The sequence below is a fragment of the Trichosurus vulpecula genome, chromosome 9 (genome assembly GCF_011100635.1).
Source record: "Trichosurus vulpecula isolate mTriVul1 chromosome 9, mTriVul1.pri, whole genome shotgun sequence".
NCBI classification, from domain to species: Eukaryota; Metazoa; Chordata; class Mammalia; order Diprotodontia; family Phalangeridae; genus Trichosurus; species Trichosurus vulpecula.
In genome coordinates this window covers 48,394,893-48,412,823 of record NC_050581.1, presented here as the reverse complement: position 1 = coordinate 48,412,823, position 17,931 = coordinate 48,394,893, and the positions used below count along the sequence as shown (strand labels likewise).

The window sequence follows — 17,931 nt, the reverse complement described above, 5'->3', positions numbered from 1 at the left end:
GAAAGCATTATCGTTTAGGCAATAGGCAACTTAAGAAAAAAAAACAGGTGAACTGAGAAATTTTTCTCTTAAACATTACATCTGAAAGTTTAAAATGTATATGACACAGTTGTAGATGGAGGATAGATGTGAAATTACTAGTATGTTACTCTATGGCACAGTGAAATTCGAATGTTGTGATTCACAAGGTGTTTAAAATGCATAAACTTGTATATATGTGTTCTGAGGTACTTTCCCTGAGAGAGGCAGCATGATGTAGTAGTGAGGTCAGCCCCAGCTCTGGATCTGTGATCCTCTTGATCCTGTGCAGGATCATTTGTACAGAGGTGGAACTGTATTTATATTTTACAGACTTCAATATTTCAAGGCTACATAGTTTGATAAGCATGCATACTCCCTCATGAATACAATCCTCTTATGCCTTACTAGGCAGTCTGCATGGAGTGATGTAGGTTTGAGTGTTTATCACCTGGTAGCCAGCCTTCTCGTGATACACCTTCCCAGTCTTAGGTGGGTGGGTCAACAACAAAGACCTTTGTCAGGTCCCTACTTGGAAATGTTCCAGCTTGAAGGTGTACTTGCCACAGCTTGTGCTCTACTGATAGAACCTTGGAGGACGACCAAGGATTACCTCCATACCACAAAGAAGCATCAGAGTAGGATTTTTGTAGAGGATTTCTGTTTTAGGAAGTTCTAAAACATATATGCTTATTCCACTGACAATAAGGATGATAATATTTGGGGCTCCTCATGAATCATCTTCCCTGCTGATGTGGTTTTCAGTTCAGAAGGTACAGCAACTGGGAACATTACAGTGGTCTGAAGAATGCTCTGAAAAAGTTATTTAGAATCCAGTGGAATAAATTGTGCCATTACTACTTGACCAGGCGTCTAGTGCTTGCATTAACCAGGTTGAGGTTTAGTAGAAAGGAGCATATTGGACGTGGAATTAGAGGATTTAGGTTAGATCTTTGGTTCTGCCTATTAGGACTCGTGTGACTTTGTGCAGGTTATTTAACTCTTCTGAGTCTCACTTTACTTATCTTATAAAATTAGGGGGTTGGTTAGTGAATCCAAGGTCACTTCCATCATCTCGTGAGAATTTTATTCCATGCTTAAGTGAGGAATTGTGTTTAATCTAAACAGGCAAGTGTAGTAAAGCCATCTGAAACACACAGCTCTGTGGTACTATTGTTGGAATAATATTATTATAGCTGAACCAGACTTTGATTTCTTTTGTCTTTTCCCTTTTCCTTCCTCCTAGATATTTGTATCATGTTTTGACCAAAAACACCACAGTAACAGAACAAAATCGCAACTTACTTGTGGAGACCATACGTTCCATCACGGAGATTCTTATTTGGGGGGATCAGAATGACAGCTCTGTATTTGAGTAAGAACTTTGGCTTTTTTCTTTCTTTCGAATATTTCTCAAAATTTATACTATACATTGTCCCTGGGGACATCAGGATTTAGGTCTAGATTATCTTTGCTTGTTCCTATGGCTCATGTCATTGTTGCTACAATATAAAGGGTTAGCATGAAAATTAAAAAAGAGCATATGAAAGATTTAAAGCTATAGCCTTCAGAAATCTTGATGTAATCACAGATAATTTATTCCCTAAATAGCCTAATGATCTTTCTGAAGGTGTGAGAAAATCCACTTCCACTTAGATTTAAAATGAGACAAATTTGAATGCTATCTTTAAGAAAAATAAGGATATTCTGAAAAATTCTACATGTTTATCCAGCTCTTTGGTTAAATGAGAAAGGCAAAATTGCTGCTGGAAGATCCTAATCTATACCCCTTTAAAATGCTGCCAGTTTGATAGTGCTGTTAAGTGCCAAAGAGAAAAGTGTGATAGATTCAAAAGAGACATTGCTTAGGAGTATAACCAAATTTCTTTTGGGATGTATTGGAAAGAATTTTTAAAGAGAACTTGGAAAAGGTTATCCTTGTTATCTGGCTTGTGGAAAGATTGTTAAGGAAAGGATTATAACAACTGTATCCATTTTCTCTGACTTGGCTAAATTTTCTCATCTTAAAAGAATCTAAATCTAAGAATGAACAAATAATGGTTTATATAATCTGAAGAGAAGTGAAAACATAGGCTTCTTGACTTTCTGTTGATGTTTCAGTAAACAAATATTCAGATAATTCTAGATCATTTGAAAAACATTTCCTATCAATCTTCAAACTTGAAAATTATACCTGAAGATCAATCAGTAACATCTGAAAATTTTGCCGACAGTTGTAGTCTTAAAAAGCTATGGTTTTCAAAAGATGCCAGAAATGTAGGAAAAGTCTTAGCACAGACAGATATTAAAGTAAAATATTAAGGAGATGAATTTAAGTGGAAAGTAGTGTTTATTGGTGTTATAATTGTCATTGGCTTCATGCTTGTCTAGCAGGTGAAGTATCCTGCCAAGTTCTACTTCAGTCCTTCTTAGAATTGATGATTTCTTTCTTTGTCCTTTGGAGTGAGCTAGAAGGGATGCATTTTATTGAATTTATAAGCACCTGTCCCTTAGATGCTTATTAGTGCAAAATTGAAGAGTTTTTCAAATGTCATTTATCTCTTGTACAGGAAGACATTTTTCTTCATTTTGTACTCACAGTTGGGGGTGTGAATCATAATCATCTACTGTGTACTGTGAAGTATGTATGATTTGAATTAAATAGTGTGGATATGAAAAATGAATCACTAACTCTCCAATTATATCCTAGCTTTTTCCTGGAGAAGAATATGTTTGTTTTCTTCTTGAACATCCTGCGTCAGAAATCTGGTCGTTATGTCTGTGTTCAGCTGCTACAAACCTTGAACATCCTTTTTGAAAATATCAGTCATGAGACCTCACTTTGTAAGATTGCTTCTTTTTTTTTTAAACCATTTGACTATTTGCTAAGCTATTTACATCTGGGGCTTGCAATTCAAAATAGATTATCTTTTAAAGTTAAGCAAAATAAGACAACTGTTTGGCTAGGGAAGTTACAGGGGGTTAAAAGTCATTAATTACTTTGAGTGACTATTTTGCATTCTGTTTAAATATCTGTCTAAGGATGTTGACTAGTAAATTCTTTATGCATGTAAGCTGATTTGGTAAAATAGACAGACAGTTCCCAGCTCACAAATGAATTGTGTTACAAAATACAAAGATGACTGCAAAAGCGATCAAGGGGATGGTAGTGCCATCAAGAGAAAAAGGAAAGTTGGGAGGAGAGGTATGTTTTGGGAGAGAGACATCCTCGGTTTGAGGTGTTAATAGGATATCCAATTATATTTGCCCAGCAGGCAGATTGAAATGTAGGCCTGGAGCTCATAGAGGTGTTCATTTATGTAATGGGGATAGATTTGATTATGAAGGAAGGAAAAACCTACCTTCCTCCCCACTCCTCCAGCACCAGCTTTCAAAACTGTGTCATAGTCAACAGTATTTTTATTTGGAGTTTTTCATTATTAGCCCTGCAATGATGTTGTTTTCTATTAGTTTTCATTACAAAAAAATTTCAGCTAGATTTTCTGTTTCCCTGGCCCTCAAGTCATGTCAGTATCTCCTCAGTCTTTTGTATCTGTTCTCTTCTTTCCATGCATACTGTCAGTACCTTAATTTAGGTCCTTCATTACCTCCTGGCTGGGATATTGAGGCAGCTTCCTAACTGATATCCCACTGAGCTGCCAGTTAATTTTTTAAAATCATAGGTCTCATCATGTTGTTTCCATACTCTGAAACTTTTAGCGGATAGTAGGATAGAATATATGATCCTTAGCTTGGCATTCAAGGTCTGGCTCCAGGGAAGCTCCAGAGTGGGTAATAGTGTCCTGATGTAAGTGGTAAGAATAGGAAGAGCGCAAGGAGGGAAGGGTATAAAGGGGAGGGTGATGTGTGTGTGCATATGAAAAAGAAATAGTTCAGTTTTTTCTACCTCAGACAACGTATGGTGAAAGACAGGAAAAGCACATGGTGTGTCGTCTTATCCTTTTGAGAAGGAAGAAAAAGAGGTATTGGTAAAGAATCAGGATCTTAGGATTGTAAGCTGGTTAGTCAAACCCTTGCATGAACAAGAATCCTGCTACAACATGTCTGATGAGTGGTCACTCAGGCTTTGCTTGAAGGCACCTCCTGAAGTGGAAGGAGATATGACAGTGGCTTATGCTAGCCACAGCTTGTCTGGAATGCCTCAGGGTAGATAAATTGTGTCTCTGTCAATAATTTTGTATGAATGGGACAGTCTCAAGTTGATTCATTTTAATTTCTTCATTTCACTCCTGGTTTTGAGAGATCAAATAGCATGCTTGACAATCAGCCCTACCCAACACATTACTGATGTTTTGGATGGCCTGGGGAGTATTAGGGACTGTAGGACTTTATACTAAGCTAAAAACGGGGAGCTGGATCTTTTTACTGATGTACCAATCTAAGTTAATAGATAATTAATAATAACCTTTTGAAAACACCGATTATGAGGACAGATAAGGATAAGCATGTAAGTTGCTAAAAATTAGGGGCTTCATTTCTTTCTTATCAGTTATGTTAATAGTTTCTGCTTACCGGGCTTGCTTCTCTCTTTAGAGAAACCTAACTAGATGGCATCAGTAACCATGAGAAGTCATTTAACTGTAGTTAAACTGTAGTTTAAATTGTATTTAAACTGTAGTTTCCTTAGCTCTAAAATGAGGATATGTTATTTAGATATCTGTGTTGGGAAATTGTAGTGGGAAGCCTCAAATAAAAATATACTTATTCTCCTTGGTATTTCATCAACTAACTTTTGTTAATTTGCTTCTCTTTACAAAGTTCTTACCCCTAACGGTGTTTATAACCTAGTTGAGGGGAGTACGGTCCATTTACAAATAACTTAATACAAAATAGACCATCATGACGGTTAAGAGAGTAACAAAGTGCTTTGCATTGGAAAGCATTGGATATGTATAGGGAATGATGAATAATCCACTTATTCAAATTTAGATTTTATATGTAAAGTTTATAGGATTTAGCACAATATTAAGACGTTTTAAAAAGCATGTGTCTGTTATAGCTGTGAAAGTGAAGAATGTTATTCACAACAACTTGAGAATTTGGTGCTTATATATAATTTCGTATTTGTGAAAATGCCATTGTATTCTCACAACTATGTATCCCTCTCTGCCTCCCTTCCTCTCCTTACCCTGGCTAAAGTTTTATTTTTTCATTGTAGATGCTTCTTTGGTTTTGATGGAAGGCATTCAGATTTGTTAGGAAATTGTCCTTGATTAAGTTCTGAATAGGTTCTAAGAAATAAAATTGTTTAAAATGTTAAAATGTCCACTTGCTCTATACCTAAAATGGAGATGTTTAATCAGTACTGCGATGGTAATATAATTTACCTACTTGTTTCTGAATATTCATTTAACGTGATAGTTTCCAGTGTTAATTAACATGTAGCTTTTGGCTTTTTTGTCCCCAGATTATTTACTCTCTAATAATTATGTAAATTCTATCATTGTTCATAAATTTGACTTTTCTGATGAGGAGATTATGGCATATTATATATCATTCTTAAAAACACTTTCATTAAAACTCAACAATCACACCGTTCATTTCTTTTACAATGAGGTAAGTAGTAGCTATTGAAACAACTTTTTTGAAAGCTAAATTATGAATATATATGGCTGCAGCCTGTATAGTATTGTTTCTAGATATGTATCTGTTTAAGCAAGTATGCCATCTACTTTAAGTACTCTGCAGTAGTTCACTGTGGCATGGGTAATCCAAAAGTAATCAAAAAGTAATTTTTATTTTTATTGGGTTTGGGAATATTTGGTTTTTGCAACCTTTCTTATTTTAATGTTAAAATCAGTTTGGATTCCTTGAACACATTCTGATTGATTGTGAGGAGTACCCAAAAGTATATTAGATGACAGGGAAAAGTCTTCTTGGGATATAAAATTTGTTAGGAATTAGCCACAAAGTAAATTATGCAATTAAGGGTAACTTGAGGATCAGACTGTTAGAGCTTCTGAAAACCTATAGAAATGAAAGTGTGACATCTTGAGCCTTATTTTTCCCCCTTCCTCTTAGTGTAGAGTGTAAATATAGATTGTAATGGATAGAGTCTTTTCTGTACATGCATATGGTACCTGGATATGTGAAGCTTTGGAGGTGGGACATAGCTTACTGTACAAAACTTATAATGGGGCCAGAGAACCAGAATACAGAGGTTCTCTGTAGATTTTTCTGGTTCTCACAGGTTTAAAGTAAACGACTTTATTCTCAAATGTAATGTTAGGAATATCATTTAAAATGTGTGGTTTACTTTGTTAATTCAGCAAATATTGAGTGGTTGCTATATATAAAAGTGTTGTACTGGCTCAGAAGATATAGAAATAAATAAGATGTGATCTCTGGCCCTAAGGTACTAACATTCCAGTAGGGTAACTATTATTTACAAATTTATTGTTCTAATCTAGACTGTCCTTAAGGTTATGCGAATATGAAACTTTTTGGTTTTCACTTGACAAACCAAGAAACTATGGTGGGGGAAAAATGACCACAAGAGGGCAGTAAGGTCATTGTTAATGCTTCCTTTCTGAGTTATTTTTCTCTTAGACTTGGATTATATAGTGTAGGAGATGTGGTGTAGCCAGTGCATTGTCAGTGTTTTCCTTTTTGAGTTCTTTAATGAAATTCTGGGGTGGGGAGAACAGTTCTTGAAGTTTTGTAATTTATTTTGCATGCCATTTATGTTTTAGCACACAAATGACTTTGCCCTGTATACAGAAGCCATCAAATTTTTTAATCACCCTGAAAGCATGGTCAGGATTGCTGTAAGAACCATAACTTTAAATGTTTATAAAGGTAAGTTGTCATGTATTTGTTCATATAGTACTTGCCTCCTAACTTAGTAGTGGATTCTAACTCTCATGTTTCTGGGCCTTTCCTTGTTTTGAGGGTAAACTACCAGTTTGTTCTAAACCCAGTACAGCGATCACATGCCTAAATGAAGGTGTCTTTTTAAATTGGCTTTTAATCATTACAAACTTAACTAGCATCTTATGCACATTTGCAACCCTTTTTTTATGTACTGTGCAAAAGAACGGACAAATTAGATATATATACTATGATACGTGAGAAGTAATTGTATTGGAAGAATATGTACTGTGTAAGATTTTGAATAGACATTTGGCTGTAAGAGAAAGGATATTTTCTTAAAAGAATTAAATCCTTTCTTTCGTTTTTGCATGTAAAATGTTAGAGGCAGTGTTCCATAGTGGATAGAGAGCCAGCCTCAGAACCAGGAAGAACTGGATCCAAGCCCTGTCTCTGACACATCCTGCCTGTGTGACCTTGGGCACATCACTGAACCTGTTAGTGCCCAAGACAGCTAAGACTATGAGTTGTAGGAGAGGTGCTGGTCTGAATTAGGGAATCAGTGGAATCACAGTCCAGTCCCTTTCCCTGTGTAAAATTGTAAAGCTAAGTTATATGAGCCCCTTTCTTTAATGTATTAAGTCATTTTCATCTTCATGACCAGAAGGGGGCAGCATGATATTATTAGTGAGAGCATGCAGCATGCAGCACTAATGTACTGCTTCTCTTTCAAGATACTGCAGCATGTAGAATATTGCATCTAAGCTTTCTGTGTCTCTTTATATACTGCCCAAAATACTGAGTATGTACGTGAATACTACTTTCCCTAACTAGAAAATATTATCTCAGTGGCAAGCCCTTCGAGGCTTTCTTCCCAAAGTTACCATTTCAATGTGACTGTGTTATTTTTGCTTTTGTCAATGGAGGCCACACTGTTATACTACAAGTAGGTCTGCATTTTTTCAGGAACCAAAGGCTTTGAACATTGCATATATTGGAAATTGTTAATTATGATGATGTTCTAATTAAAGTTTGCACTACAGTTTTTGTTTTAGAATGTATTTAGTTTTAGAATTTCTCCAAATAATGAATTTGAGAAATGCAGTAGTCAGTTCTGAGGTAGTAGTTTCTTGCTTTCTGGTTTGCACTTGTTCTTTTCTAACCTGTATCTTTTAGTTTAGATGCTTCCTGCTTTAGCTATTTATCCCTTTGGGCGGATGTCTCACCATCCCAGTTCCTAATCCTGTTAACTGTTGTCTGTTTTTTGCCCTTCCTTCAATGATGATTCCTGTGTTCCTTATTGCAGTGTCATGTAAGTTATTAGCCACTCTTGGTTTTCAGCATTCTTGCTTTATTCTTACATGTAAATAAAAAAAAAATTGCTTGAAAATGATAACCATTTTCTGCTAGCTAAACTTGCTACCTTTAGACTGATAGAGAAATAAGCCCTTTAGCATGTGCTATTAATATTCAACCAGATTAATTTGTCATGCTAATGTAAAAATGCCATAATACTTTAAAGTATCATAATTAAGATAAGCATTTTCAACCAACTCCCAAAAAGATTTAGAATATTAATATTAACTTTTCCTTCCTTGAGATTTTCTTTGGAAAGTTGATATCTTTTCTTTTATAAACTTTCTCAGTGGATAACCAGGCCATGCTGCACTACATCAGAGATAAAACTGCAGTCCCTTACTTCTCCAATTTGGTTTGGTTCATTGGAAGTCATGTGATTGAATTAGATAACTGTGTCCAGACTGATGAAGAGTAAGTAAATTTCATCTGGTCCTTATTAGCTGAAAGTATCACTTCTTGAACATTGGGAGTAGAACAGATTACTGCAAATGAGTTTCCCTACATAGTCATTGGTAGCATCTACTTAAAAGTAATTCTCCTGCTAGAATGCTATTCCCAAGGTGTCCATTTTTTGTAGCCTCCTTGGACCATTACAAAAATCCCTGAGGAAGGAGTAGTAAGGGAGGGGAGAGACTGAGTATTTAAGGGACAATTCAATGGTTTGTATTGTGGCCTAGCAAAAAAGTTACACCACCTTATATTCTAGGGACATTGGATTGAAGTTTGAAATGTTATTTTTCTTTGACAGGCACAGGAATAGAGGAAAACTGAGTGACTTGGTAGCAGAACATCTTGACCATCTGCATTACCTCAATGACATCCTTATCATCAATTGTGAATTCCTAAATGATGTACTTACAGACCACTTACTCAATAGGCTTTTTCTGCCTCTTTATGTATATTCGCTGGTAAATCAAGACAAGGTGAGTTTGGAGTTTAATAGAAATGTCATTGCAACAAAGACATTAAAAAAGCCAACAGGTGTTCAGAAGGGGCAGCTACTTTGTTTTGGGCAGAGGTGCAAGAGTCCTAGTGCCCCTTTTCTCTTCTTAGGATTATCCTTTTTAGACTACTGTAAATCAGTTAGTGCAAACAAATAATTGATATCAGAAGAAAACTTGAAGCCTTTATTAATTTTTTTTGGCTTTTGTGCATTTCTCACTTGAGTTTTGATTACTTGTAGCATGCTTATATATCTGCAGGCAGTAATTGATCTGGAGAAAATTCAGTAGAAGGAACAAATAATCTCTTATGTAATAAGATTTTGTACAATGCGTGAATACACACTGATGTTTGAAGAAGTACTGACTGAATATCCTGACAAATGGCATGATATCCTGCTTGATGTTGGTCTGGGTTTAGGTCATCTTTGAACATACTAAAGCTATCTTAACTATTTAAAATATGGAAAGATCCTTTTTAGGGTCAGTCCCAGGAGACCAGTATGGTTTAAGGGCCAATCTGAAGTCCTGGTCTGGGATTAAGGTCAGTTTTAGATACAATCTAATTGACCTCTGAATCCATTTTATTACACATAGAACTTTACTGGGATTTCTTAGCATTCTAGGCTTTTTGGGGCTAGGGATGACTGTGATCTATGTGAAGGAATCTCTAGGGCCATTTCTGATCTGGATCCTTGGGACTTGGATCATATTAATTGGAGAGGATTGGAGGAGAAAGAGGAAGAGGTTGAGGCCAAAGATACTGGGCATTTGCTTCATTGTGTGACATTAGAAAAATGGGGAAAGAAAAAAACTGAGCAGGTCACGTGATTTTAAGATACAATAGTCTATGAGTGGTTTTCCCTAAGGAGTATACTTATACTTTTCCTTTAGGGAAGGATCATAAGGTTTTGATTTTAAAGAAGAGAGACAGAAAATTAAAACCATTAAAGTACTAATCAAATCCAGGTGAAGCCAGTTTGAGAGTGTCCACATTTTCTACCTAAAACATTCATCTTTGCTTCTTATCCTTTGAAAGTTGCCTTACAGGAATTGAGCACCACAAAAGTCCTTTCAAGTAAGCCTGCTTTTCTGCTAAAGCAGCTGTTTGAAATTAACATTCCAGAGAATTTAAGGAGAAAATTGAATGCTTTTTCCTGAGGTCTTGGACCTAAATCTTTTGTTAATGAAGAGAATTTTAAGATGAAAAGTGACATACTTGTAAATAGTGTTAAATGAGGTTATAACAATGATTTATTTTATGAAGAACAGTTTTTTTTTGAATGGGGGGAGGGTAGTGTGGGAGAGAACTAATGAATTATTTAGAGTTTTGTAGTTTGCAGTAATAACTCTACCTTAGTAGTCTCTTCTTAGTTTTCAGCATCTCATCTCTTTCTTCATCATCCCCACCCTTTTTTTCCCCCAGGGAGGAGAACGTCCAAAAATAAGCCTTCCAGTTTCTCTCTATCTTCTGTCACAGGTACGTTTGTTAGCTCCATTGTGTCACTGGAGTATGTCAGGACTTTTCAGCTGATTTATTTTGAGTGATGCTTCGTAGAGGATCTTCTTTGCTTCCAAACTTCAAATAGCTATGATTTGTCATCTTCTCCCCTTTTTTGGTCCTTACTCTTAAGCAATGTCTCTGAAATGAAATTAAAAGAAAAAATGCAAATTGTGGAAAAATATTTGCTTTAAATTTATCTGATAAAGGTGTGAAATCCAGAATCCATAAAGAACTGATATATATCTATTAAGCTGATAGTACATGATAGAACATTTTCAAAGGAGGAAATGCATGCCATTAATAACCACATGAAATATACTCCTATTCCGTAATAATCAGTGAAATGTAAATCAGGATAGCCTTAGAATATCACCTTACCTAGAATGACAAAAATAGCAAAAAATTCCCTGTTGGCTAGAATGCAGGGAAAATGTTGGTGGGGCTGTTTAGTGGTGAAATGTTTTTAAGAGCAATATGATAATGTACAGTGAGTCATAAAACCAGTTATGTATTTTGACTGAGTGATTATAGTGCTAGGACTTTATCCTAAAAGTGACCCAGAGACCATTTACTCCAGGTTCCTTGTTTTACATATAAGGAAACCAAGGTCCAGAAAGTTTAAGTTACTTGCCCGTAGTCACATAGCAGAGTTTGAATGGGAATAAGGGTCCTCAGACTCCTAATGTAAAATCTATCTTATTTATCATTCAGAAATTAGAAGACCATAAATTCAGTGATTAGATAATGGCTGAACACATTGCGGCATGTTAATGTAAGAAATATTATTAGTACCAGAAAAAAAAATACCAATAAATGTGAAATACCAAGGAATTGTGGAAAAACAGAATGATGCAAATTGAGATCAGTAGAACCATAACTATACATTCACCACAACTATGTTGAAACATCCACCAGCAAAAATGGCCAAAAATAGCAGATTTCAGACTGGAAAGGGATATCATACAAAAAACATTGCTTACTCATCAATTCATTTAGTTACCTTTAAATGCTAAGAGTTTTATGTAAAATTTTGCTCCTTAGTTTGTATGGTTTTTCAAAATTATTTTTGCTAATAGTTATTTATAGTAAAATAAAAATTTTAAGTAACATTAGAAAATAGGACTTTTCCAGTGATAGGGTAGGATGGGTGTTATCTGCCATCTTCATAATAACAAAGATAAGCTTGAAATGAAAAACAAAACTACGCTTGTGCATTCACAAGAGCCTAAGTTTTTGAGTTGGGAGAGACCAAGGAGATGATTTAGTCCAACTCTGTAATTTATCAGATGGGGAAACTGAGGCCCTAAAAGGTGAAGTCACGTGCTCATGGTCATACAGGTACTAAGTGCTAAAATTGAGATTTGATCTTAGACTTGCTGCTCTTTCCATTATGCCATTTTGGTAATTCATAGACTAGATTTCTAAGAGCAATTATAAGATGCTCATAATATTTTGGAAATGCATAGTTTTTTTTTTTTTTAACAATACAGAAATCGTATTTATAGCATTTCGAAGTTAAGCCCTTAACTTCAACACCAGGGATGCACATGTGTTTACTGAGAAATTACAATATAGTATTTCATTTAGTAGAATTGTATTTTTTAGAAAAATTTATTGTCTTTATAATTGTGTTTTGATGCCAAATTGGAATGTTGCTTTCTGGTAAGTAAACTTGTAGCAGTTCTCATTCTTTTCATCTCATGAGTTTGTGTATTTAGCTAAAGCTGTCTTTTTCTTCTTCCCGCATCAAGAATTGTACTTCCTTCCCATAATTATGTAATATTTATGTGAAGGGAAAAACTCTATGGTAACCTAGTTATGTAACATTTTAAAATATTTTTATTATGAATAACCCACATTCTTAAGTCATCTAGTTTTATTGTCAAATATTCAAACATTTGACCATAGGTTGGTTCCATTTCTGAAAATAGAAGAAGTATTTATCTTCATGAAAGGGAGTGCTTATGATCTTAGTTCCTAAGCTTTATGCCATTTGGGGATAAAGTTTGTTTCATCTTTCTCAATATAAATTTTGAGTCGAGATCCTTCTGGCATCCTTTTGATGGCTAAATTTTTGACTTCTGATACTGACTGAATAAGTTCGACGTTCACGAATTTTATTGTAGGTTGTTGTCTTTAATCTAATGTATATTTATGCAAATGCTCAGCATTTAGATCCCTAGCTGACTTTGGCAGGTGGATCTTGTTGCTGCAACCCTATTAAAAATATGCCAGTATAGCCTATTTCGTATTCTGGGAGTTAATTAGGCTCTGTTTGCTGGTCATATTCATAACATTGAGAACCTGGTAGAAAGTAAAAACATTCCCAGCATCGTTTTGGTTATTCCTTTTGAAGCCTAGTAAGTAGCAGCATATTCTCTGTACCTTTCTAGTCTTCTAGAGTTTTGGACCTGGAGTTAGTAAGATCTGAGTTCAAATCCTGCCTCTCTTACTCATGGGCTGGGTGACTCTGGGCAAGTCACTTGACTTCTGAGCCTCAATTTCCTCATCTGTAAAGTGGGATTAATAATAAACCCTACCGCAGAGGGTTGTTTTGAGGTGAGGTTGTTGTAAGATGAGATAATGTGAGTATATTGATGTTAGTGAGAGAGTGTAAAGTACTTTGTAAACCTTAAAATTCTCTGTAAATGCTAGCTCTTACTGTTCTTCTTAACACTTTACTCTCCTTCATGCACTCTAAAATTCAGCTTATTTTCAGTTCCTTGAACATGCCCCCACCGTCTCATCTCTCTGCTTTTGACCTGTCTGTCCTCCATGCCTCTGCCTCTCAATTTCCCCGGCTTCCTTCAGAGCTTACTCAAATTTCACTTTTTATACGAAGCCTTTCCCAGTTCTCCCACCTGCTAATGCCTTTCCCTCCCAGACTGCTTTCCATTTACTCTACCTCTTATTTACATGCTCACTGCCCCATTGGAATGAAAACTCCTTAAGGGCAGAGATTATTTTTGCCTTTCTTTGTAACCCTAGTGATTAGCACAGTGCTTGGCATATGGAAATTGCTTAATAAATGCTTGTTGACTGACAGAATGGCAAATGCTAGAGGCAGCTTTGCTCTGTGTCTGAGACATTGATAGGGGAGAATAGTGTTGTCTGCACCCTGTTTTTGAGAAGTTCTTGTTTTTGTCTAACTATTTTCTCCCTTCTTCCTTCCTAGTTGAATATAGTGTGTATACTGATTTTCTGGTTCTATTTTCTTTGTTTCTTTCTTTTAGCAATTAATAGTGACTGTACATACTCTGCTTTTTCCAAAACTTAAAATATTCTTCTCCTTTATAATTTTTAATTGTATTATAGCATTCCATCACATTTGTATGCCATGGTTTATCTGGCCATTCTTCAGCTTGAGGTTTCTAGTTGCTTCTAATGAAAATAATGCTGTTATAAATCTTAGATATTAAATATTCTTGAAGTTGCTTTTCTAACTGGGGTTTGGAAAAGAAAGATGTCTAAGATCCCTCCAGTTCTGAGATTTATCATTTCAGTAAAGAGAAATATATTTACAAATGCTGCATTCTAATATATCATTTCTCTTTTTCATTAGGTTTTCCTAATTATACACTATGCACCGCTGGTGAACTCATTAGCTGAAGTCATTCTGAATGGGGATCTGTCTATGTTCTGCTGTAGGTCTGAACAAGATGTTCAGAGAAGTTCTGTAAGTCTTTCACTTTCATAATGTCCCTTGACTATGTTAATGAAAGAGTACACTGAATTTTTTTGTAAGGTCAAAATCAGTATTTTGTTTATATAATTAAGACTTGAGAGAGGCAGATGGGCTAATGGATGAAGGGCAGGCTTTGGATCTAAAATGACCTGGGTTCACATCACCTGGAAAACACACTGGGCAGCTTAAGGTCACTGAAACGTTTAGTGCCCTGGGCAGTAGCGCCTTCCACCTTGGTATGAGGAATTTCCTCATCTTCGAGGTCCCTAAACTAATGAAATTGCAAGTGTGGGCACGAAACCAGAAGGCTTTGTTGCAGCAGCTTTCCTGGATCCTCTCAGGTGCCAGTTTCCTCCTCAAGTTACTTTCTGTTATATTTGTTTGCATATATGCTGCATATAGGATGTTGGTTCTTGAAGAGAAGGGACTGTTTCATTTTTCCTGTTATCTCCATTGCCAAACAATATCTTGTACGTAGTAGGCTTAATCAATATTTGTTGAATTTGAAATTAATGACTTACATAGTGAATTAGACAGCAGGTCTTAAAGTCAGGAAGGCTCACCTCTGACCCATCCTGGCTGTGTGACCTTGGGCAAGTCACTTATACACTGCCCTCCAGGAAACTCTCTAAGACTTTAAGTTGCTGAGCAAGGACTGATCCATACTGCTAGGAGGAGCTCCCTTACCAGGAAGTCCCAGACCCCAGTGGGGGACAGAGCTGTCTGAATCTTGAAAAAGTTGTATGTAAGTGGTTCTATTGTCCAGGTGACCCACTTACTCTCTTAAAATTAATACACAGAACATCCTCAAATAACCACATGCTTCATTTAAATTGTTTTAGAAATACAAAATGGCATTCCTAGATACAAAGATTCTAAAATACAAAAGATTCCTAGATACAAAGATTTATAAAATCTATTTTTATATTTATGTATTATCATTAGTAGACGTGTAGATATTTTTTGTGTCTGGAGTAAAAAGGGTTACTTATCAGATGTTGAGGTTTTTTTAGCCATATCTAAACACATGATTACCAGCATGTCTTGAAACATGTGGCAGACTTAATACAGTACTTAATATGGTACAACTTCTTTAGGTCCTACCATATCTGAATTGCTGTGGTATATCTGAATACAGGAAGAAAAATATCGAAGTCTTCAAAATTTCTGATAACTTTTTGTAGTCATTCTTTGTAGAACTTAGCAAAATCAAATGGGCACAAGAAGAGATTGGTGATCTCTCTCAAGGATGAGAGAGAAACTGAAACCCGTATCATAAAAGAGTTATTTGAAGGAGCTGGATGTGTTTGTCTTGAAGAAAGACATTTCATGGGGTGTGATAGCTGTCTTTAGGTATTTGAAGAGCTGTGATATGGAAGAGGGATTATACTTGTTTGGATCAGCTGGATAGAAGGATTAGATGCACTTGATAGAGAGACATTCAAGTTCAATTTTAAGAAAAACTTCTGAAAAATTAAATGTGTTTGAAAGTAAAATGAGCTGTTTGCAGAAAGAGGGTGAGCTCTCCATCACTGAAGATCTTCAAGTAGAGCCTAGATAATCATTCATCAGCAGTGCACTGGAGAGCGTTTCTTGCAGCTGCCTATTGGATCTGGAAACACTTGAACTCCCTTTAAAGCCTGAGAGTTTATGATTCTCAAGAATTAAAGTAATACTTCTTACTGAGAATTGAGGGATAAAATGAGTACTGTTATGCAAATATTTTATGGAGGTCTCTGATAAATATGTAATTGGGGGGAAGGAGCCAAGATGGTGGCTGAAAAGCAGGAACTTGCTTAAGCTCTCCCCCAAATCCCTCCAAACACCTGTAAAAAATGGCTGTGAACAAATTCTAGAGCTGCGGAACCCACGAAATAGCAGAGAGAAGCAGGTCTCCAGCCCAGGACAGCCTGGATGGTCACTGGGAAGGGTCTACCGCACAGTGCTGGGAGCGGAGCGCAGCCCAGTGTGGGCCGCACCAGGACCAACCAGACTGGGAGTTGGGTGGAGCAGGCCTGAGGGCCATGGATCATTGAGCTGTGGCAGTTACCAGACTTCTCAACCCACAAAGGCCACAGAGCAGGTTAGTGGGAAAACTGCTGGATAGATGTGAGAGAGGTCTGGCCTCAGCCCTGGGGGTGGCAGAGGTGGGGTGGTGGTGGCAGTGGCAGCAGCAGGAAGCTCCTGTGGCTGCTTCCTGAGCTCCAGTGTCAGCTGCTTCTGGAGTCCCTGGCGGATTGGAGCGGGGGTGTAAGGAGCGCTTTGCTGGCACAGAAGCAGGTTCTCTTGCTTTGCCCTGCTTGGATCTGGGTCTTGGTCCTGGTTGGCTGTTTCTGAAGGAGGAGGAGCGCTGCTGTGGCAGAGCTTGCAGTGACAGCGGAGTAGAAGTAGCTCTGAAAATAGCAGTGCAGCCCCTAAAGCTTGGGACAAAGTACTTTCTGCTCTCCAAGCAGTCATACCCTGACAAAAAGCTCAAGGGTCAAGTAGTTGGCTGGGAACACAAACAGGCAGTGAAAACGAACTCGGACTATAGAATCTTTTTTTGGTGACAAAGAAGATGAAAACATATAGCCAGAAGAAGTCAATAAAGTCAGAGCCTACATTAAAAGCCTCCAAGAAAGATATGAATTGGTCTCAGGCCATGGAAGAGCTTAAAAAGGATTTGGAAAAGCAAGTAAGAGAAGTAGAGGAAAAATTGGAAAGAGAAATGAGGAGATGCAAGAAAATCATGAAAAACAAGTCAATGACTGGCTAAAGGAGACCCAAAAAAATGCTAAAGTAAACAACACCTTAGAAAATAGACTAACCCAAATGTCAAAAGAGGTCCAAAAAGCCAATGAGGAGAAGAATGCCTTGAAAGGCAGAATTAGCCAAATGGAAAAGGAGGCCCAAAAGACCACTGAAGAAAATACCACCTTAAAAATTAGACTGGAGCATAATAAATATGTAATTGAATTGAATTAATGAATGAATACTAAATCTGATGGTACCTAAAGTGATTTTCTGGTGACAAGGTCTAAGAGATGTTATTAGTGCTTTATCAAAGATTGCATTTGTATTCAGTACCCATTTCAGTGGTTAATTTGTAGGTTGAAGAAACTACTGGAAGATGTGATGTCTTAAGGAATGAACCAGGAAATCACAATAATGTGGTCTGATGGTTTGGTAATTCACCGAGGGATAAATGCAGAACGTTATTGGAGGTATCTACATGTGTGATACACACTTCAGCCAAATTCCCTAACATGGGGGAGGACCCACAAAGGAGTACAACAGAGATACAGCTCTGTTAGCCAGAATTTTTTTTCTATTTAAATAATCTCTTCCTCCTCTTGTACTGTATGTATCAGGACTTGTATTTTACTCCCTACTTGGTGTGCAGTAAACTGAAAATGAGACTTGAGTTGACTGTGACAGAATTGGTTGTTAGAGTGAAAGTGTCATTTTACTTATCCTGATGTCTAAATTTGAAGTCCCATATTGGTCTTCTGGTGACCACAGTTTAAATTTGGGAAGAGTTCAAGGCAAATGTAGTATAACTTGTTTGACAATAGTCATGGTAAAGTCACCTTCCTTCCTGATGAGTGAGAACT

At 36.6% G+C, this 17,931-nt stretch overlaps 1 protein-coding gene across 3 annotated transcripts in view; it reads left to right on the top strand.

Moving 5' to 3' along the window:
* The window catches only part of CLEC16A (C-type lectin domain containing 16A), a 234,537-nt gene that overhangs the window by 21,420 nt on the left and 195,186 nt on the right, over positions 1-17,931 (top strand). For all 3 annotated transcript variants that reach the window (XM_036739004.1, XM_036739005.1, XM_036739003.1), the window contains exons 2-9: positions 1,265-1,393; positions 2,729-2,862; positions 5,447-5,595; positions 6,732-6,837; positions 8,496-8,619; positions 8,957-9,131; positions 10,576-10,629; positions 14,216-14,329. In XM_036739004.1, coding sequence (XP_036594899.1) covers positions 1,265-1,393; positions 2,729-2,862; positions 5,447-5,595; positions 6,732-6,837; positions 8,496-8,619; positions 8,957-9,131; positions 10,576-10,629; positions 14,216-14,329 — 985 coding nt within the window. The remainder of the gene's footprint in view (positions 1-1,264; positions 1,394-2,728; positions 2,863-5,446; positions 5,596-6,731; positions 6,838-8,495; positions 8,620-8,956; positions 9,132-10,575; positions 10,630-14,215; positions 14,330-17,931) is intronic.